Source organism: Phyllobates terribilis, unplaced genomic scaffold (genome assembly GCF_046119375.1).
Source record: "Phyllobates terribilis strain yellow unplaced genomic scaffold, ASM4611937v1 Scaffold_9__5_contigs__length_417890890, whole genome shotgun sequence".
NCBI classification, from domain to species: Eukaryota; Metazoa; Chordata; class Amphibia; order Anura; family Dendrobatidae; genus Phyllobates; species Phyllobates terribilis.
Window position 1 is genome coordinate 381,460,642 of NW_027362769.1, and position 23,845 is coordinate 381,484,486.

Genomic DNA, 23,845 nt, shown 5'->3' on the forward strand with positions numbered 1-23,845 from the left:
GGGTGGGCAACAAGGCAGAGGGGGAGAAGATTGGAAGCAGGGAGTTTGTAGCAGAGCGAGAAGAAGATCAGCTTGTTGATCAATATTGTTTTCCAGAACAAAAACAATTGTTTTTCTGAGCAAAATCACATGAAGCTAACATGGAAATGAATGTCCTCCTATAGCATGCAAAGTAGGGAACACAACAAAAATTAGGATACGGTAAATAAGGTTTGATTTTTTTTTTTTTTTTTTTATTGCAAGCATTAATATTACTCTTGAAAGTGCTACCTTAAAACGTAAAGAAGAGGCAAATTAAATCAGATGTAGGAAGGTAAAAAAAAAAGGCAACATTTTGTATTTAAGAGAGCAAATAATAGAAGGTTACTACAAGGCATGCAGACGTACATAATAAATACAGGGACAAAACAGAAGCACAGCCAAAAGCCGGAGAACTTATAGCCTCAACTGCTGAACCTTTAAAACGCTGGTAGGAAAAGCCCACAGATGTGACACTCAGTGAAATATTAGATGTACACCATGCTTTATAAACAGGACACCATGCAGTACAAGCCACCGAGATGTGTTAGTGAGAAGACCCCCCTCTGCCCTCATTATAGGCACAGAGAGAAGAGGACTTTAGATTTATGGTTGATGAAAGGCAGAAAAAAAAAACAAACAGAGGAGAGATGCTGGTGAATCCTCCAGTTCTTCCACATGCACTAACACTACTTCTAGATGCCAAGATTAAAAGGAATGACAGTCTGTAGAAGCAATGGTGTTCAGCTTGTCGGTAGAAAAAAAACAAAAAAAAATGTGTCTGAAAGACTTAAGAATATAGATTTTTTTTTTGTTGTTTGTTAATGGTAATACATAAAGGGAGAAACAAGCTGAAGACTACAGGAAAGTATGTGAGGAGCATGCAGACCTTTACCCAACGCTCTAACACTATACACATAAACCTCTCCACTGCCATCGAGGTGTCCCCACTGGCAATGGACAGGTTTAGCAGAAGGTTAAGAGGCGCTATCGGTACCTGTAACACGTATCCATCTCTGGCATTATGCTGTTGCTCCAAGGCTTCCTTCAATCGCTGTTGCAGCACCAGGTTTTCAGCCAGGAGATCGGACACTTCCCTCTGACTCTGCTCCAGCTGGACCATGGGTGGAAAAAATAAAAATTCCAATTGGGTTTGCAGGAAGCTCTTGATCCTTTACAGATCTAGAGAGACAACATAGCAGAGCATATTGTGACTGATGATAACCTTGCTTTTACCTGCTTTTCCAAGAGGACGGTGATGTCTTCGGCGGTGCGTTTGGGGGAAGCATTGGATAAGGGAAGTGGAGCAATGGGTATTTGTTTTTCTTCCCTTAGTGGAGTGGTTTCTACTTGTTGCCAGCGCTGCTCAATTTCCACATGAACATTTGGCCTAATGTCAATGGGATCAGAACATGCTGGTCCTTTGTCTACTTCCATTTGTGATGATTCTTCACCTGTAGACTCCTCCACGGAGTCTGAGCTCTCAAACCTTTTCCTGCGCTCTTCTCTCCGCCTTGTTCGCTCCCTTTCCAGCTCCCCTAAATCATTCTTGGAATCGGTGGTGTCATAGCAAGAAATCGACTTTGTGACCACTCCCGCTTGAGCCCGCTCTTGAGCCAGTGCTTGCTGAATTGGTCGGAACTCTGCCCAATCAAAGGTTTTGGACCGTCCTTCTCGTCTTCTCTCACGTGCCCGGCTCCTCTTATGTTCTCCGTCTGCATCCGCATACTCAGAATCAGGCTTTTCGCTTTGTATAGAACTGGAGACAAACGAAGATGCGGTTTTGCTTTTCTCCTCAGGCAAAGAGCTGTTGAGAAAAAAACAGATAGAGTTAAACCAATGGGTCCAACATCCTCACAGAGAAAAAAAAAGGAACTTTCAACTGAGACCTCAAAAGGCAGGACAGTGCAGGGCAGGAGTTAGCAGGCGGTACACATTTCCAAGAATCCATTGCCATAAACTCATATTTTACATTGGAAGGGCAGTACAGGGAAAAAGAGGATTCCAATAGAAGAGAAAGAATTAAAAAAAAAAGCTACAATAGAGGACATAATGTCAAGTAGGAACACAGGGCCCCTGTCACATTGTGTTCAAGATTATTGTACTTGTATTTGCTATGTATACCCCTTCTTCACATGTAAAGCGACAGGGAATAAATGGCGCTATAACAATAATAATAATTATGCATTTCTCTTGGGGTCACTAGCCAGCCATCTCTACATCCTTTAGCTACAAGATGGGATTACATCAAATTAGGCTTTAACTATTTCATTAAATACTCTGAGAAACCACTGAGTTTTTTCCCTGAGAGCATACATGTCAAACTCTGGCCCGCAGGGTGATTTTATTCAGCCCGCAAAACCAGAACCACCACCCCTATGTGCGCCCATTATTCTGTATGGAGGACTATGTGGGACCATTATTCTGTATGGAGGACTATGTGGAGCCATTATTCTGTACGGAGGACTATGTGGGGCCCATTATTCTGTATGGAGGACTATGTGGGGCCATTATACTGTATGGAGGACTATGTGGGGCCATTATACTGTATGGAGGACTATGTGGGGCCATTATTCTGTATGGAGGACTATGTGGGCCCATTATTCTGTATGGAGGACTATGTGGGACCATTATTCTGTATGGAGGACTATGTGGGGCCATTATTCTGTACGGAGGACTATGTGGGGCCATTATACTGTATGGAGGACTATGTGGGGCCCATTATACTGTATGGAGGACTATGGGGGACCATTATTCTGTATGGAGGACTATGTGAGGCCCAATATTCTGTATGGAGGACTATGTGGGGCCCATTATTCTCTATGGAGGACTATGTGGGACCATTATACTGTATGGAAGACTATGTGGGGCCCATTATACTGTATGGAGGACTATGGGGGACCATTATTCTGTATGGAGGACTATGTGAGGCCCAATATTCTGTATGGAGGACTATGTGGGGCCCATTATTCTGTATGGAGGACTATGTGGGGCCCATTATTCTGTATGGAGGACTATGTGGGGCCCATTATTCTCTATGGAGGACTATGTGGGGCCCATTATTCTGTATGGAGGACTATGTGGGGCCCATTATTCTGTATGGAGGACAATGTGGGGCCCATTATTCTGCATGGAGGACTATGTGGGGCCCATTATTCTGTATGGAGGACTATGTGGGACCCATTATTCTGTATGGAGGACTATGTGGGGCCCATTATTCTCTATGGAGGATTATGTGGGGCCCATTATTCTCTATGGAGGACTATGTGGGGCCCATTATTCTCTATGGAGGACTATGTGGGGCCCATTATTCTGTATGGAGGACTATGTGGGGCCCATTATTCTGTATGGAGGACTATGTGGGGCCCATCATTCTGTATGGAGGACAATGTGGGGCCCATCATTCTGTATGGAGGACTATGTGGGGCCCATCATTCTGTATGGAGGACAATGTGGGGCCCATTATTCTGCATGGAGGACTATGTGGGGCCCATTATTCTGTATGGAGGACTATGTGGGGCCCATTATTCTGTATGGAGGACTATGTGGGGCCCATTATTCTCTATGGAGGACTATATGGGCCATTATTCTGTATGGAGGACTATGTGGGGCCATTATTCTGTATGGAGGACTATGTGGGGCCATTATTCTGTATGGAGGACTATGTGGGCCCATTATTCTGTATGGAGGAATATGTGGGGCCCATTATTCTGTATGGAGGACTATGTGGGGCCCATTATTCTGTATGGAGGACTATGTGGGGCCCATTATTCTGTATGGAGGACTATGTGGGGCCCATTATTCTGTATGGAGGACTATGGGGGCCCATTATTCTGTATGGAGGACTATGGGGGCCCATTATTCTGTATGGAGGACAATGTGGGGCCCATTATTCTGTATGGAGGACAATGTGGGGCCCATTATTCTGTATGGAGGACAATGTGGGGCCCATTATTCTGTATGGAGGACAATGTGGGGCCCATTATTCTGTATGGAGGACAATGTGGGGCCCATTATTCTGTATGGAGGACAATGTGGGGCCCATTATTCTGTATGGAGGACAATGTGGGGCCCATTATTCTGTATGGAGGACAATGTGGGGCCCATTATTCTGTATGGAGGACAATGTGGGGCCCATTATTCTGTATGGAGGACAATGTGGGGCCCATTATTCTGTATGGAGGACAATGTGGGGCCCATTATTCTGTATGGAGGACAATGTGGGGCCCATTATTCTGTATGGAGGACAATGTGGGGCCCATTATTCTGTATGGAGGACAATGTGGGGCCCATTATTCTGTATGGAGGACAATGTGGGGCCCATTATTCTATATGGAGGATTATGTGGGGCCCATTATTCTGTATGGAGGACAATGTGGGGCCCATTATTCTGTATGGAGGACAATGTGGGGCCCATTATTCTGTATGGAGGACTATGTGGGGCCCATTATTCTGTATGGAGGACTATGTGGGGCCCATTATTCTGTATGGAGGACTATGTGGGACCCATTCTGTATGGAGGACAATGTGGGGCCCATTATTCTGTTGGCCCACGCCTTTGTCCAAGTTTTTCATTTTGGCCCTCTGTGTATCTGAGTTTGACATCCCTGCCTTAGAACCACCTATGTTGGACTTTAAAAACTTAAAGACCTTTTGTTTTTATCATTCGCATCCCAAGAGCCGTAACCTTTTAATTTTACGGATTGAGTTGCATCGCTCAATTTCGGCATACATACAAATTTATTGATTAGCTTTTAGTTTATTTCCTTTTATTCAGCAATATTTCCATTTCTTTCCTTCATTAGTTTACCTGGTTGTGCAATAAAAAATATTTAACGGGAGTCAATTAGAAATTTATTTTTCAGCTTTGTAAGCTAAGAAAAACCCAAATCTATACTAAGGGTCGAAACGTTTCTGTATTTGTGATGCCATAATAAAGCAAGCTGAACGTTCTTGGATGCTGAAGCCACCTTCTTTTACTTAGAGGGTGCTTGGGTAAAGGGATCATCCCACATTAGGCATTCAAGCATGTACATGGTACTGAAGCGTGATGATGTCTTAACGCCAATATTCTGAGGCGTACGAGAGCTTGTCTTTTTGTGGCATAAGTAGTAGTTTTCTTTTTTTTTTGGTCATAGGATTTGACTATTTTTTTTACAATTGCTTCATCGTTTTTCCAAGTTTTGTCAAGTGCAAATTCCAGATTGACCAAGGAGGGTTGGTTTTTTAAAAGAATTCTATTCAAAATAATTGTGGTTATTGTTTCCTGGATTGTCTGCAAGCTCAAGAACATCCATATAACCTCAGCAAATCTGTCTCATCTTTGGGAATGCGACAGATACACTTTACATCTTCAATGAAGTAATAAACATATTATACAAGGCTTGATGTGGCAGGCGTTTCTGGTGCGGTCTGTCCATATCACCCATGCCAAAAGAAGATTTTTATTAGATTGGAAGACAGGGATAAAATAAAAGCACACGTCATGCATACCTAGAAAAAAATGGACGAGTCCCCTAGATATAATGAGAACTAAAATGTCTCTAACGCGGGTACCTGTGCCGCATGAGTGTGGCAGAGCAGGCAGATCGTTAATGCCATGCCAGGATGTGGTGACATCGCATACAAGCAACAAGCGTTAAACAGGCCAGCTGTTTCTGTGCATTATTTCGCTGTGTAACCGAATCTCCTTAAATTATATTCATTTTCTTCACATAGTGGAGGCAGCCATTCTGGCGGCTCAACATTTGTGAGCATAGCAGGGGGGGGGGGGGCAAATCAATCAAAAAAGGCAGAAAATGCCACATACGGCAGTCTCCACTGCGTCCAAATCACTAGAAGAACCTACTTGAAGAAAACCTTTGGCCGTGAGAAGCATAGCATGCAGTGAACCACAACGAATACAAACCACAAGACGTTTATACAGGAGAGAACACAGCTTTCCAACCTTGGCTTCAGCACAGACAGTTTCAGAGAGAAGCTTTTCCTTGGGTTTGCATGGAAATTAAAGAGATGGCGAAATGTGAAAAGGGAGAAGGGAAAGGACAGGAGAAAAGAAGTTGGGAAATGAAAGCTTCACTTATAGAAACGGAAAAAAAAAAATAGTGAAAGTGGATGATCCCGAGGTGTATTTAGCTGGTAGATTAGAAGTGTAATTAATGTGATCGGAATGGCATTGGCATACAGGCCGTCCTCACCTGGTGACATCAGGGGCAGTGTTGGGTCGCACGTGTTTCATGATGGTCTGTATCCAGTTTCGCCGGATGCCTGACGTCATCGCAGACAGCGTGAACTCTCCTTCTTTTGTCTAAAATAAAAAAAATAATACAACTTGTGGTTAAGACCAACTATCTAGATCTCATCCCCACTCCCCCCAAAAAAAAAAATTGAGCTACACATTGGACGAGAATTTATTTCAAAGTATTGGAAAATGATACATTTGATCTTGTCTCTCTGTGATGATACAAAGTGTTAGAAAGTTCAAAAAAAGTTATCGTCTTGCAGATAGATAGAATGTGCGAGGATATGAGTGGTCGGACCCTCTAAATTAATTCTTTATGGGACTGCTAAAGGTCCTGCTCTTAGCTTTCTAACTATGAAGGAATAGAGCGGTGGCGAGAGCAAGCACGGGCTGCACACCATTCTAATCAGGGCCCCCTTATCCGAGTCAATGGTCAGGATCCCACTAAACCAAAAGTTTTCACCTACCCTGCTGATAAAAGATAACTTTTTATTATGGGAATAAACCTACAAGCCATTAGGAGGATGAAAGTGTTTCATTGTACCGCCTACGTTGCGTGCTTTGTCCTGACACTTCTATGCCCAGTTTCTGACACTAAAGGAGGAATTACCACAGACGTGTCATCTAGCACAAAAATGAACACATGTATAATTCAGCAGAGGGTCACTTATAACCCACTTCAACCTAGTTCTACTGACTTTAACAAGGACTCAACAAAGCACGGTTGTAACCCTCCATAAGACTTCACCTCTGGAACACCGCCTATATTTAACACTTATGAAACAGAAAACGAATGATGGCATAAATAGCATCTTACGTGAATCTGGAAGCCATAATTTCTCTGGACTGGGTATTCTGTAACATCGTAACAGGTAGACAGGTCAATTTCCCCATCCAAGTCAGCAGCCTGAGAGAGGAAAAATAACCATGTGGAGACACTGATTAGCTGAACACGAGCATCATTAAGAAGAGTAGCTGCAGGGGTCTCGCTCACCTCCTCCGCCACAGAGTCTCTGTAGTATCTCAGGTTCTGGTCAGTCAGTACAAACCAGTGCTTCTTCCACTGAAATACATAAGATGTGGTTGGATTTGGACTCTAAGCAGCACTGGATTTTATAGTAAGAGAGTCACAGGATCATGTTCTCTAAGGCAAGGTTCATTTTAGCCGGAATAGAACCAGTTTGGGACATTTCGGATGACATATTAATCGATAATGGGATGAAACTACTCAGTAATTCATTAGATATGTGATTCAGAACTCCAAACTGCATGCACCATTACGGGAATCTAAAAACTAAATTTGGCAAGTGCGAGTGCACAGGTGACCGGAGCCAATAACGTTACAAATTGTTTAATCTTTCACAAAACAATGTGGAGACTCCCCCAGGCCGACATGCACATGAGGATTCAATTTAATAGACAATGAAGCAGTAAGGACTGAATGAAAGGGAGGAAGCGGCGGAAGAAGGATATCCACCAAAATAGAGCGGTGTTTGTGCTCCTAGCAAATGTGAAATCCATCTCTCAGAGGCAGCTACATGTTGTAACCGGATCCCTCCCCATCTCCCAGTAACCCGGCGTCCCAGGGGGGCCCCAGCTGGCTGCCGTAATAAGGTCATGATGTCAGTACACTTCCCCTACTGCCTCGGCTTGTAAACACACAGTCGGCATAGCTTCTAGATGGCATCACAACAAGCACCATCTCAGCCCTGGGCAGCACATTGGAAGAGCCTGACTACTCCTCCAGAGAAAGTATGCACCGTCATTACCACCCAAACACAGGCTGCCGTCCCAGGCTATGAGTTATTACCATGCTGGGGACAGGCTGCCGCGGGAAGAGAGAAACCACAACTATACAAGTGACCACCTACAGCCAACACATGCCCGAGGGGAAATACCAGCGGAGAGGCAGATATCAATTACCAGCTACATAGACATAAGTAATAAACATTTCTAGGAATAACCCAAGGCTCAACACAGACGCCAAGCTCATTTTCCTAGTTCCGGTACTGTTCTTCACATCGGCTGACCCCACTGATTTCCTAAAGTCCCCCCCACCGACATGATGTCCGGGGAGGTAAGGATCAGCCCATGTCTGATTCCAGACTGCCAAGCCAAAATCTTTATATCCGTTTTGAGGTAAAACAAGTCTTAAAAAGTAGGGAAGCCGTTAACATTTATTTATTTTTTTTTATATTTTTCATCCATTGGAACTAACAGGGTTTTCTAGAGATCTCAGCCAGGAAAGGATAGTAACTGATTCAAGAGTGACCTGTCAGACACAGCAGGGAATAGGGCAGGAGAGCGGCACGTGCAATACGGAGGTCTACAATCCGCGCCTGTATACACAGGTCATTGCTTCAGAGGTATAACATCCAAGGATTCTCCTTATGGAGATCCAGCTGGTATAGCTTGTGTGTCAAGTAATGGAGAAAGGTATGCAAATTAGCTCTCCTCCAAAACAGTGGTGTTACCTATAGGGGGCACTGTAAAATTTCCCTCCCTATGGAGAAAAGTCATAGGTTACCGCCTGTTCTGAGAGTAAGCAGGCCCTCACAGGTCCCCATTGCAGTGCCCAATGCCACCAGATGTCAGGCTGTGGCATATTCTAGTAGCCCGTACTGGCAAAGTACTAAGGCTCTCCATCATAATCATCATCCTTTCGCTGCACAGACCCTTTATGACTGCACCAGCCAAGACGACGTAAAAACTCACCTGCCCATCCTGATACTGCTTGGTTAGCCAACCTTTCTTGAAGTTCAGAAGGTCAGGCTGCAAAAAGAGTCAACATGGAAATAACCAGATGTGAAAATTACAAAGGCCAAAAGGCTTCACCCCTCCACCCATTGATTACGGTAATGATCGTATAGGTGCCACACTATGGCTGCTCATGCTGGGGGTCTCCGGAGAATACTGGAGTCTACAAACCTGATCTCTCCCTACGAGTTTCATGATTACAGTCCACTCATGTACTCAGCCGCTGAAGTATCAACTCTCCCTCATATACATATATATATATATATACACACACACGGCAGTCATATGACTGGGACCCCAGAATAACCCTCCATTCCCAAGGATACCAAAATACATTAAGGATAAGACGATAGGAGGGGGGGGTCAGCCAAATTGAAAAAGGATTATTTTCACCAAGCAATAACCCCAGCAAGGTTCAGGTCTGAATTAGGTTTCCTATTTAAATAGCAACAGGGCTGAAATGCACAGACGTTTTGATGGGCGCCTCTCGTGAGCGCTGCTTGCCAGTTATTTGCAAGGCTTGGTTTTTGATGGTACAATCAAGACGTGCCTAAAATATCTTTACATAAAGGATGGGGAAAAAAAACACTTGTGGAACAAAGAGTCCATTCCATCATGTACTCCGTCAGATGACAACACTAGAAGTCCATGTGACAGATGGAGAACAGCTGTGGTCAGACGTAAAGTAGGAATGGAGACTAGAAGATGATATTCATGGGGGGTGTTCGAAAACAGATGGAAAGGTTTGGTGGAGACCGTCGAGTCTGTCTACAATTACCGTCATGGAGGATTCTGTGGATCGGCGATCCAGGGACTTGGCCCTTCGGTATGGTGACATAGGGCAAGCGGACACATCAGGAATAGAAGTTCCCCCTGTCTCGTCCTATTAAGAAATGGGATACAAGGCGAAGAAAAAAATGAGGTAAATTACAACTACATAGAGGTTTAGTTCCTTAGCACTGTACTCTTAAATACACAGACAAGATGGAGAAGTCAAAGCAACAACCTGAACATGAAGATATCAAGCCAAAGTCAACTCATATGTGGTGAATTATATCTACGCAAAGTGGTTTAAGAAGTGAGGATAGGTGGTGGTCGATCAGCGGTCATTTAATAGCCCATATACAAAGGTGGCCTGCGCTCTCCGCGCGCACAGAACGATCGGTAATGGATCCGTCTGTACATCGGCTCTCATTCTTGGCAGCAAATGATCTGTACACACAGGTCGATATACTGCAGAGAAGGAGCAAGCACAGAAATCATTTAAAGGATGTCAACCAAAGAACGAGTGTTTTACTCATTTATCGGCTGACAGGCAGACTGTTTGCACTGCCCAATTATCGGGAAACTAGTGCTCATAGGAATACAAGCTCATTATACTCGGCCCGCCTAAACGCATCCAAAATAAATCACGCAACGAGAAGACCACACACCCCCAGGTGGTGGGCATAGGTACAATCTTCATACATCTGGCGTTCTTGAATGACATTTTTTTTAATAAGTGCAGACTTTTAAGTTCCCGTGATGCCTTTAAATCAAAGCCAATGATCACTTGAATGTTTCTCACCCTTTTCCTTGGAAAGGTGCGCTTCTCACTGCGGCCCTGCCGGGCCTCGCTGCTGGGGGCGGCAGAACAGCTGGTCTCCATGTGTTCTGCCTTCTCAATGTCCAAAGCTTCAAACTTCTCAATGACCAGAGAACGCCTGAGAGAAACAAGGAAGAGGGTGGAGGGGGAAGGGAAACGGGAGATTCTAAAAAGTATATAATAGAAGCAGAAAATAAAATAGATCAACTCTATAACAGATAGTATTTACGAAATTTTAGTCTAACACGCTCCCTTTAACCAAGTAAACGTAAGCAACGCCAACCTCATCCGTTCAGCTATATTGTTTGACAGACCCCAGGCAATCCTGAATAATATACACTGTCTGGATGTTATCATCTGGCCTGTGAGTCCAGGATGTCTGGATGTAGTCGGGTAATGAAGGCGCAAACATGGAGTCCGCACCTGGATCAGGGGCTGCATTTCCAATGCCCCGGCCTACACCAGCGGCCTACACCAGCGGCCTACATCAGCGGCCTACACCAGCGGTCTACCGCTCTGCTGGGAGCTGTCGTCTTAGGACTGCCTACGCTGTGGACCATTTATCTTCCATCATGTCCTACACAGAGGGAGGGCAGAATTGCTTTCAGATGGGCAAGTGTAAACGGTTTATAGCTGGTCGTTGCTTGCATTTACAAAACAACCATATTCGCAATTATCCTCCACCTCTACATCACGTTTTCGGCCCTTTCTATTAATGACTTTTTTTATTAACATGCAAATCAACAATGGCTTTATACATGGATATACAGAGATCTGTAAAACAGATGGCATTGCTTAAGAGCCTGTCAACTTGGCACAATGGATGCCGCCATCGTCTCAGCTTCTTCCATTTTAAAGAGTTTTCCTTTTTCGGTCAAGTTGCCAAAAATTCTCCGTCTCCTCAGCCATTACATATGTCACTGGAAAAGCCGTATCAGAACCAAATTTTGCTATAACTACGGTCACCAATCTTTTTCTAAAGTTTAACAAAACTGACAGCCACGCTGATGTTGATGTGGCTTTTTCAGAAACAGATATAACCGAGAAATGGATGAAACAGAATTAACAATAACTTGATAAAAGAGGAAAGTTCTCGCACTGTATTACCCAACGGGCTGCATTTTTTTGTTATATTTCTACCTCCACCCACAAAATAGTCGCCTCCATCACGTGTACAGATTGCATGTGACAACCAGCAATGCTCAAATACATCTCCATATAAAACTTTACAGAAGAAAAGACAAAAGTGCTCCAACTTCCCACAATGTGATCTGAGGTCAGTGGGACAACCTTGTGTTTTTCATTAAAGATTAATAAAAAAAGACTTCAAAAAGGAGATGAAAAATGTTCTATGGTTCCTTTGTGTTTAATTAGCCTCCAAATTTGGATATTAATGTTAAGATGTGTGTGACTTGAGTAGTTCGGTGCCAAGTCTTTAGGTGAACACGACTAGGCCGTGTTGTGATCAGCGGTTGTTCGCGCTCCTGGAAAAGGAGTTTGTTGGCAAGGGCCCCCCACCCCGGTTAACGAGATCACAAGGGTCTTTTAATAAAGCGTCTGCCTCTTCCCCGCAAACGTTTTGATCTTGCAGTTATAAGCTGTTAAATCCCCAGTCTCCTCAACGACTCTGGAGCCTCTTGTTAAACAATTGGTGAATTCCCTGCGGGATAGTGCTGGGCCTTACGAAATACAGATCAGGCTGTCGCACAACACCGCCATGGATCAACGTCATGGAGAGAGCTACATTTTTATTTAATGGGATTCTGAGTAATGAAGCAGGACCACCTGCATGGCATATCCCCCATATTAAGTGCGAATCAGCAGTCCTACTCCTGTAACTATTTCCTGAAATTTAAAGTGAAACTCTAGCCACCCTTTTCCCCCCTGTAGGACACCATCCCTGACAGCGGCCTTGATCCCCATGAAAAAGCAACAAATTGGAAATGTCGAAATCCAACATTTGTCACCGAGGCCTGCAAAAACCAGGGGACATTCATCTAACATGTACGGACAAACCGATAAGCAAATCTTGGGGCTGAACTGACCCAGCACTAAAGCTTCATAGTTCCTTGTGAGATGTACAGCAGATCACTTTTGTCTTTTCCTTCTGATTTCATTTGAACAAACTTGGCAAAATAACCATAACGCGGACTAGTTCATGAATAGTTACGAGAAGATACACGTTCCATAACTCACTGCACACCAGATGTGATTATTCACACAAGATTATAAAAAGGGATAAAAACGATGGTATCGCGACATTATTGGCCAACTAGAGACTACTAACGAGACGAGCGGATCTATTGGCAGGACCCCAGTCTAGCGGCCATGTCAGTATTCTACGACCTGCTGTCATTACTGCTTCTTCTATTGATTAACCGGCCTGACAATGTCATCGTCACAACATGACACACATCGCACCAGGCCGGCTAATCTAAAGAGGAGTTGTGGATGGGGGCAGGTAGGAGGCCGTCTGCAAGGCTCCAGGACCAGAGTCTTGCGAATATATTCACTCTACTACTAAGTGACCAACAATTTCAGAGTGTCAACAGAAAAACTGATTATTACAACTATATAACTGCTTGGACCAACATGTTGGGAAAAACTCACTAAAGTGGCTAAAATGCATTAAAAGTTGTCCAAAGCCACCGCTTTTTGTCGGGATGGGTCAACCACCTAAGGTCGAATTCAGAAGGCCATATTTTCACTCATGGTGACTGCCTTATTTTTCTTTTTGGAGCAAGGGGGCCGAACCCTCCCTGATTTGTAAGGCTGGGCTTTCTGAATCTCAGAACAGTACCCGACCATCACTGAAAATAAATGGATACCTGAAGTGCTAAGGAAAGAAAAAAATTGAGAAAAACTTTCTAAAAATACTTAAGCTCCCCCGATTCTGCCGCTCTTTTCCATTTTGCGCTGCGTCGCTCAATTGCAGAGATATTCGCATTTGTTGCTTTCGAAGCGCAGTATGTGAAATCTCTGCTTGTAGCGCAACTGGGCGTTTCTTCAGAGTTTTCTCTGGGGTGTGCGCTTTCATCCTCCCATACACTGGGAATCACAGCGCTGAAGCTAGTCTAGCAGTCTCAGACGCTGTTAAGCTATGAACGGCAGCGTCTGGAAGAAGAGATGAGAGCACATGCCCTCCCCAAAAAGGACTGAAGAAACGCCCAGTTGCACTGCAAGCAGAGATTTCACATACTGCGCTCCAAAAGCAACAAATGTGAATATCTCTGCAATGAAGCGACGCAGAGCAAAATGGAAAAGAACGGCAGAAACAGGGGAGATAAAGGATTTTAGAAACAATTTATCTCAGTTTTTTGAGCAAGTGACAGGTCCTCATTTTTTCCAATTCAGTTTCAGTAAAATATTGCACTGTTCAGCTTTTACAAGCAGTTTCCCAGCGCATCAAACATTGATGTGGTCTGTGGTCACAAATCAGCTGAGAAGAGCTCAGGTGAAAAGATAAAAAGACAATCTCTCCAACTGGAGCTCACAGATGGAATATCAGTTGGCTCATTCTGTAGCCAGCAACAGACCGTGCAACTGAAAGCAAACTGTACAAACATTTTTAATGAAACCCAATTACAAATCTAATTTCTAGCCAAAAATGCATGCATTGAAATAAAAATAAAATTGTTTCCTGTGGTCATCTTAAATGGCCACAACAAGCCGAAGATGACATTGCTGGGTACATTGAGTTATGGAACATGCACCACCATGCATTAAAACAGAAGCCTTTTTTATCACCCCCAACATAATTCTCAATGGCAACGTAATAACAAAGGCATTTTTTGGGGCTTTTTGTTTCCAGTAACTTAGCACCGGCCTTCCCAGGCAGCCAAAGAAGTTGGAAAAAAAATAAAAATCAGAGTGAGTCAGTAGAGGAGACAGCAGATATTCGAAGGGAGGGGTGGGGAGGAAAAATCAGACGGGTTTGTTTTTCCTAGGAGACAGAAAGTAGTCACATCTCTTGTCTCAAAAATTCGGACACTAAGACGAGATGGCAGCGAAGCGGGCTCAGAAAAGATGGCCATCTCACACAGCAGCACAGCAGGAGGAGGAGGTGGAGAGCAAGAAGACCTGGAAATAGAACAAGGCTAGAAAGTGAGTGTATGAACTAACACAAAGAAGGTGTCAAATCAGTCATCAATTATCAGAGCAATCAACATCATCAATATTAATAATATTACAAAATGCATAATCATCATCAATCAAAACACATCTAATGGTGTTATTGGCAGAGATTCTCATTAGTCTGGACATGGGATGCTCTCATTACACATATATGTCCACAGACAGGCAGCAAACGTTCATCACCTGCCTTGCTGAAAAATCCAACTTCAGGGGTTATTAAAGTATATTCTAGTTTACATATAGAAATAAACTACATAAGAAGTTGAGTCACTGTGTATATACAGTACAGACCAAAAGTTTGGACACACCTTCTCATTTAAAGATTTTTCTGTATTTTCATGACTATGGAAATTGTACATTCACACTGAAGGCATCAAAACTATGCATTAACACATGTGGAATTATATACTTAACAAAAAAGTGTGAAACAACTAAAAATATGTCTTATTTTCTAGGTTCTTCACAGTAGCCACCTTTTGCTTTGATGACTGCTTTCACACTCTTGGCATTCTCTTGATGAGCTTCAAGAGGTAGTCACCGGAAATGGTTTTCACTTCACAGGTGTGCCCTGTCAGGTTTAATAAGTGGGATTTCTTGCCTTATAAATGGGGTTGGGACCATCAGTTGTGTTGTGCAGAAGTCTGATGGATACACACCTGATAGTCCTACTGAATAGACTGTTAGAATTTGTATTATGGCAAGAAAAAAGCAGCTAAGTAAAGAAAAACGAGTGGCCATCATTACTTTAAGAAATGAAGGTCAGTCAGTCCGGAAAATTGGGAAAACTTTGAAAGTGTCCCCAAGTGCAGTTGCAAAAATCATCAAGCGCTACAAAGAAACTGGCTCACATGAGGACCGCCCCAGGAAAGGAAGACCAAGAGTCACCTCTGCTTCTGAGGATAAGTTTATCCGAGTCACCAGTCTCAGAAATCGCAGGTTAACAGCAGCTCAGATTAGAGACCAGGTCAATCCCACACAGAGTTCTAGCAGCAGACACATCTCTACAACAACTGTTAAGAGGAGACTTTGTGCAGCAGGCCTTCATGGTAAAATAGCTGCTAGGAAACCACTGCTAAGGACAGGCAACAAGCAGAAGAGACTTGTTTGGGCTAAAGAACACAAGGAATGGACATTAGACCAGTGGAAATCTGTGCTTTGGTCTGATGAGTCCAAATTTGAGATCTTTGGTTCCAACCACCGTGTCTTTGTACGACGCAGAAAAGGTGAACGGATGGACTCTACATGCCTGGTTCCCACCGTGAAGCATGGAGGAGGAGGTGTGATGGTGTGGGGGGGCTTTGCTGGTGACACTGTTGGGGATTTATTCAAAATTGAAGGCATACTGAACCAGCATGGCTACCACAGCATCTTGCAGCGGCATGCTATTCCATCCGGTTTGCGTTTAGTTGGACCATCATTTATTTTTCAACAGGACAATGACCCCAAACACACCTCCAGGCTGTGTAAGGGCTATTTGACCAAGAAGGAGAGTGATGGGGTGCTACGCCAGATGCCCTGGCCTCCACAGTTACCAGACCTGAACCCAATCGAGATGGTTTGGGGTGAGCTGGAGCGCAGAGTGAAGGCAAAAGGGCCAACAAGTGCTAAGCATCTCTGGGAACTCCTTCAAGATTGTTGGAAGACCATTTCCGGTGACTACCTCTTGAAGCTCATCAAGAGAATGCCAAGAGTGTGCAAAGCAGTCATCAAAGCAAAAGGTGGCTACTTTGAAGAACCTAGAATATAAGACATATTTTCAGATGTTTCACACTTTTTTGTTAAGTATATAATTCCACATGTGTTAATTCATAGTTTTGACGCCTTCAGTGTGAATGTACAATTTTCATAGTTGTGAAAATACAGAAAAATCTTTAAATGATGAGGTGTGTCCAAACTTTTGGTCTGTACTGTACATTACTTATCCTGTACTGATCCTGAGTTACATCCTGTATTCTACTCCAGAGCTGCACTCACTATTCTGCTGGTGCAGTCACTGTGTACATACATTACATTACTGATCCTGAGTTACATCCTGTATTATACCCCAGAGCTGCACTCACTATTCTGCTGGTGCAGTCACTGTGTACATACATTACATTACATTACTGATCCTGAGTTACATCGAGTATTATACTCCAGAGCTGCACTCACTATTCTGCTGGTGCAGTCATTGTGTACATACATTACATTACTGATCCTGTACTGATCCTGAGTTACATCCTGTATTCTACTCCAGAGCTGCACTCACTATTCTGCTGGTGCAGTCACCGTGTACATACATTACATTACTGATCCTGAGTTACATCCTGTATTATACTCCAGAGCTGCACTCACTATTCTGCTGGTGCAGTCACTGTGTACATACATTACATTACTGATCCTGTGTTAAACTCCAGAGCTTCAGTTATAAAAGTCTACGGACCTCGCAGCTGAAATCTTCAAGCATTTTGTACTTGCTCAGCACAGAGCTTATAGCTATCCGTTCCCATGTATGTATGTATGTATGTATGTATGTATGTATGTATGTATGTATGTATGTATGTATGTATGTATGTATGTATGTATGTGTATATATATATATATATATATATATATATATATATATATATATATATATATATATATATATATATATATATATGCAGCTCTGCAGGATAACAGGTTGTAACTCAGGATAAGCACAAAATAAGTGCGCACAGTATTTAAAAGAAGATTCAACTTTTTATGTAGAATAAAACTATATCACATAGCGATTAACAGTGGACCCAGGAATTAAGTGCACAATCACCAGCTGCCATCTTGGAATCTGAACCATCTACTCATGAAAACAAACAGTTTCTGTTAAGTTTGTAAAATAAAAACAAATCATTTAATAGCACAAACCGATCCCCCCAGAACGTGCATTAGACCCCCGGAGAAGGGTCAGGACACAAGATGGCAGCCAGCGCTGTAAGACACTGAAGCACAAGACGGATCAAAGCTTTTTCAGTGCGAGTACTCCATCCATCGATATATTATATATATATATATTGTTGGCTGTTACGCCTCGATGCTGCGAGTTGTTGGACCAGTGGCCATGGCTGCAGATTTAATTGTGTTTTGTTTTTATGTGCTGGCACTGAAAAGGCTTTAAAAGTGTACTAAGCAAAAGAAAGGAAGCGATGCAGAAACACAAAATAAGAAAGGGGCGCCATGGACCCAGATCAACCCATGTAGTGGCTTTCGGTAGCCCGTCACGGCGTTGTACCGCTGCAGAGACACAGGCTTCCTCGCCATGACCTACAACATGATTTCCCAGCCACAACATTGCAGGAGGGCTCAGATAATCGTCGCCCTTGCTGTGACAGCCCTCGGCCCAGCGGCTCCCCCCTCATTTGGCACACATCATCTGGTGCTGAAGGACAATACGTGTCCTAAATAGCTCAGCATGGGTACACAGCGTCTGTCAGTGTCAGGAGGGACAAATCCCCGGCTTCTCCCAGTCACCTTCCCTTAGTGATGTCAGGACCCATGGGAGAACTGCAGAAGGCAACTAAAGGACCACTAAACAGGAGTATCATCAGAGTAAAGTAGCGAGCGTGCAGACAGGTTAGCGGCTTCGGTGCTCTTCGCTCACTGGTCGATTCTTTTCATAATGTACATTAAGATCCAATGCAAATATTTACCTATACTGAACCCAGTGCAGAAATATCTGCTCAGAGAGTAAAGCAGAAACGTCCTGGGAAACATTAGCTCACGCTTAGAAAACCTGCATTCTTCTGGACGGTTGTGAGGACAAGCCGAGACCTGCAGACCCTCAACACCTGCAAAGCCAACCATGCATTGTGACAGCAGTGGTGGAGTTAGTAGAGCGGCAGCGGAGGGAGCGGGACTGAACATGGGAAGGTATCACCAGAGGGTTAATTCGGCGAGGTCGGAGGAGTTAGTGGGTTAGTAGTAATTGCAGAATGTGCTTATGGATGGATGCAATCGCAGATGGACAGAGACCGGACTCATCAGCAAGTCAGGTGCAGACATCCGTGTTCAGCAGCCGTGGCTCTACAGCAGTTGTGAAATTACAACATGCTGGGAGTTGTAGTTTTACAACCACTAGAGAAGCACTGGTAGCAAAACAGAGACATACATGGCTTACATTATATTATATTATGCTTCTGCAAGGAATGGACAAAAACGTTACAATGCAGAACCAGCCCCGATAAGGCCGATGTTCATCCAGTTACCAGCCTTCTGGAATAGCGTGGCCATTGCAGGGATCCAGGATTTATCAATCATGCATTACAAATTAGCTTTCTGCTACCACAGAGCCTCCACCAGGCTGGCAGTGCCCGATGATGGGCATATTAAAGCTCTGCAAGAGGCCTGTGGGCTGTCATCTCCACGTACTGCCCCCAAACAGACCTTCCAATAATCCAACCTATGTCTGTCTATTAGGTGCTGTCTGTTTGGAAAAAAGTGGAGCCAGGTCTATGAAATTATTTTTTGCCCCGATGACCGGAGAGCAGGAGGTCCAAAAGCCTGTTCTCCTAAGCTCCTTTGTTAGGTCATTCAAGGTCACCCAAAGATAAAATGGCTATAAAAGCTTATGAGCTGACTATACCGTCAAAAGTGTGGCACTCTTAAAGGGAACCTGTCGTGTTGAACACAAAATCTGATCTGCAGGTAGGAGGTTATAGAGCAGAAAATGCTGATCAGATTCAGAGATATTTGTGGGTGAAAATTTCCATTTTAGTCATTTAAATCCCGGCATGAGTCCAGGGGGCGGCTCTAACTAGTGATATCCTTTCCTGTATGGCTGTGCATGTCAATTATCGAGTAAGACCGCCCACTGGACTCTTAAACAAAGACCATGCAGGGAGTGCTACAAATAAAATACAAACTATATTGAATCTTTTCCTATAAACCTTTACACATCAGGTAGACTGCATCTTATCTATACCACACTGTCCATAGACCGGACTGCATGTGCAACGTGACAAGTTCCCTCTAAGATCGTATTTTTCATACTAAGGGGGATGTTGGCATCCAACTATGAACACCCCTTTATGCAACAATGTAGTCACTTGTTACCCACAAAAGTTGAGTAAAAAATACATAAAAATCGAAAGCAATCTATTAAAACCTAGACATACCCATCCAATTGCTAGCATAGCTACCCCACCAAACCTCTACTACATTTTAGTCCCCCAAAAATATCAACAGGAGAAGAAGGATAACATGGAAAACTCACCTTCTCTGCTGGCCAAACAGCCGTGCCACTTCCTCCCTGCCTGGGCTCCGCGCCCGGGTTTTCTGTTCCAGTCGCTTCTTCTCTACCTGGAAAACCTCCCTGTGAGTGATCCTGCGGGCTCGGGGTACATCAGCCAGGATGACGTACTCCCGATTGGGAACATGAAGAAGGGCAGTTGTCGTTCCATTACTGACATGAGGTTCCCGAGGCTGGCAATGGCCGTTACCTGGGGGGAAAAAGGGATCTTGCTCCTGGTCGAATGCACTGTGGACACTATACCTGCTGGGCGCATCGGGGGTGGAAGGTGAAGGCGGGGTCGGCGGCTGTTCTTCAGATTTCAAGTCTTTAGTCTTCTCTAATGAGAAATAGCCGCTTTCCACTCGAGTCTTCCGCCCGCCGTCAATGCGATCTCCGTTCATCAAGCTTCCATCTAATGTAAGGGCAGTAAAAGCAAGGACATAAGAAGGATTAGACTTATTAGTACCCCACAGATCAATGATAAGAGACCAAGACTACAAACAAACAAGAAACACAAACGTCCCTAGTATACAAGATACTGACCGACTTTGACATCTGGCGCCGGCTCACTTGGGGATGAGGGCATGTGGACTGGACTTTGGATGGGACTATTGCCGATGCTTTCATGCCCATCTCTGCCCTTTGCTTCCGCTTGCCAGAGAGTGGATTTGGTGGCTGGAACCTTTTCGGCACTGGGTATCCCCGTGCTAGTCGCTGCCATTTTGGCAGGTCCTGGTTCCTAAGACATAAGGGAATATAGTTGCTAAATAGAGAGGATAATACTCAAATTACTGTTTCATCACCTGTCTGATGACAATGCTTGCATCATGGATGCGAGTGTCTCTGGCGGCTAAGTGGTTGACTGAAAGAAACCAGCTTTCGGTTCAAAGACCCCATCCATTGGGACATATTACTTTATTATGCAAGATCTTCAACGAGAGCAGCTCTCACCCTGGCGGACTGAAGAGGGCTCAGCGTGTCTGTACATTTCAAAGACAACCCCAAATGGAAACAGCTGACCGCAGAGGGTGCAGCGTACTATGGGGACACCATCTAACACACAAGTGCCAAACTCTGACCCGCAGGGTAGTTATATTTAGTCTCCGACACCAGAACTGCCACCCCTATGTGGGACAATTATTCTGTATGGAGAACTATGTGGGGCCCATTATTCTGTATGGAGCATTATGTGGGGCCATTATTCTGTATGGAGGACTATGTGGGACAATTGTTCTGTATGGAGAACTATGGGGGGCTCATTATTCTGTATGGAGAACAATGTGGGGCCCATTATTCTGTATGGAGCATTATGTGGGGCCCATTATACTGTAAGGAGGACTATGTGGGGCCCATTATTCTGTATGGAGCATTATGTGGGGCCATTATACTGTATGGAGGACTATGTGGGACAATTATTCTGTATGGAGAACTATGGGGGGCCCATTATTCTGTATGGATAACAATGTGGGGCCCATTATTCTGTATGAAGGGCTATGTGTGGCCCATTATTCTGTATGGAGAACTTTGTGGGGCCATTATACTGTATGGAGCCCTATGGGGGGCCATTATACTGTATGGAGAACTATCTGGGGCCCATTATACTGTATGGAGAACTATGTGGGGCCATTATTCTGTATGGAGGACTATGTGGGGCCATTATTCTGTATGGAGGACTATGTGGGGCCATTATTCTGTATGGAGGACTATGTGGGGCCATTATTCTGTATGGAGGACTATGTGGGGCCATTATTCTGTATGGAGGACTATGGGGGCCCATTATTCTGTATGGAGGACTATGGGGGCCCATTATTCTGTATGGAGGACTATGGGGGCCCATTATTCTGTATGGAGGACTATGGGGGCCCATTATTCTGTATGGAGGACTATGGGGGCCCATTATTCTGTATACTGATTGGCCCAAGACTTTGTCCAAGGTTTTCATTTTGGCCCCCTGTGTGTTTACATTTGACATCCCTGATCTAAGACAAGTGGGTTGATGAAACCAAACACCAGTTAACATTTTGCACTGACCCATTCATAACTCGCAGGGACTGCATACGTTATAATAGAAAACTGCAAATCAAGACATGCACCGTGCTGGCATCTGATCTGCACATCATTGGCACCAACCGCTCGGGACAAGTTACTGTACTGGGGCTTCAGCTGTGGGCTCCCACGCAGCAAAAGACAGTCAGATCGGGTGAGTCAGAGAAGTAGTTCACCATTACCATGTATAGTAAGAGCCATTCTCTGGACACCAGGACCCCTCACTGACTTCATTTTCACTGTGAGATGATTGAATTCATCTGTAGTTACCCCACTCTCCCACCCACATTATCAGAGAGAAGAGATGGGACCTGAACTCTTGTAAAGAACATTTCACTTCCCAGATTACTTAATACAGCAGATCCCAGCTATAGATAAAAGTCACACAACAGGTTAATGATTTTATAGCTATTACGATGTGAAGAAACCACACAGTGGTCTGCAAATGGCTGCACAGTCACCGGCTGCCGGCGGCCAAGCACAGAAAACCATTAGGCGCAGCAATAGTTCGCTTACCTGTGGAGTGGGGGGCTCAACTTTCCTTTTCTTCTTTTGATTCTGCTTGTTAGTCTTGGGATACACTATCAGCATTTCAAGCCACCTGAACAAAGTAAAGAGATCATAGTAAGAACAATAAAAAGGCAACTTACTTACTCCACTTTAAAACTACAGCAATCCAAAGTACATTTGTTTTATTATATGAACATGAATTTAACTTCAATACTACCCCCTATGTACAAGAATATAACTACTATAATACTGCCCCCTATGTACAAGAATATAACTACTATAATACTGCCCCCTATGTACAAGAATATATCTACTATAATACTGCCCCCTATGTACAAGAATATAACTACTATAATACTGCCCCCTATGTACAAGAATAGAACTACTATAATACTGCTCCTATGTACAAGAATATAACTACTATAATACTGCTCCCTATGTACAAGAATAGAACTACTATAATACTGCCCCCTATGTACAAGAATATAACTACTATAATACTGCCCCTATGTACAAGAATATAACTACTATAATACTGCTCCTATGTACAAGAATATAACTACTATAATACTGCTCCTATGTACAAGAATATAACTACTATAATACTGCTCCTATGTACAAGAATATAACTAGCGTATATCTGCACAGAGATTGAAGCTTCAGAGACTGGGAGTTCTGTGGAAACTGTTTGGGTAAGAATACAAGGAGAGAACAACGGAAAGGACACCATTGTAGGCATTTACTACAGGCCACCTGGGCAAGCTGAAGATATGGATGAACTCTTTATGTATCAAATGACCAAGTTCTCCAAAAAATATGACGTAGTGGTCATGGGAGATTTCAACTATCCAGACATTTGTTGGGAATCTCTCTCAAGTAAAACTAACAGGTCAAGCAAATTCTTATCCTCTCTTGCTGACAACTTTATCTTCCAAAAGGTAGGGGAGAAAACAAGGGGATCTGCTACTTTGGATCTAATCCTTATAAACAGGGAGGAAATGGTTGAGGAGGTAAAGGTGGCTGGGACCCTAGGAGGCAGCGATCATGCTATTATAGAATTTTGGATAACTAGAGGAGGAAGACATGTGAAGACTCAAACTTCAAGGTTAGATTTTAGAAAGGCAGATTTTAAGAGACTCAGAAAGAGAATAGGAGGGATCCAATGGCTGGATGTCCTTAAGGACAAAAATGTCCAGGAAGGATGGGAAATTTTTAAAAATGAGATTCTCAAAGCACAATCGTTAACAATCCCGAAAAGTAGGAAGAATGGGAAGCATTTAAGGAAACCAGGATGGATGAACACAGAACT

At 43.8% G+C, this 23,845-nt stretch overlaps 1 protein-coding gene across 14 annotated transcripts in view; it reads right to left on the reverse strand.

Moving 5' to 3' along the window:
- MPRIP (myosin phosphatase Rho interacting protein) overlaps positions 1–23,845 on the reverse strand; it is a 102,666-nt gene that overhangs the window by 20,795 nt on the left and 58,026 nt on the right. For 7 of the 14 annotated variants that reach the window (XM_073648509.1, XM_073648504.1, XM_073648506.1 and 4 more), the window contains 12 exons: positions 22,543–22,627; positions 20,524–20,719; positions 19,963–20,392; positions 10,584–10,719; positions 9,795–9,899; positions 8,975–9,031; positions 7,254–7,322; positions 7,077–7,166; positions 6,216–6,325; positions 5,966–6,004; positions 1,255–1,825; positions 1,016–1,132 (listed from right to left, as the gene is read on the reverse strand). In XM_073648509.1, the coding sequence (XP_073504610.1) occupies positions 1,016–1,132; positions 1,255–1,825; positions 5,966–6,004; positions 6,216–6,325; positions 7,077–7,166; positions 7,254–7,322; positions 8,975–9,031; positions 9,795–9,899; positions 10,584–10,719; positions 19,963–20,392; positions 20,524–20,719; positions 22,543–22,627 (2,005 nt within the window). The remainder of the gene's footprint in view (positions 1–1,015; positions 1,133–1,254; positions 1,826–5,965; positions 6,005–6,215; positions 6,326–7,076; positions 7,167–7,253; positions 7,323–8,974; positions 9,032–9,794; positions 9,900–10,583; positions 10,720–19,962; positions 20,393–20,523; positions 20,720–22,542; positions 22,628–23,845) is intronic. The other 7 variants (XM_073648513.1, XM_073648517.1, XM_073648518.1 and 4 more) reach the window with 3 other exon arrangements.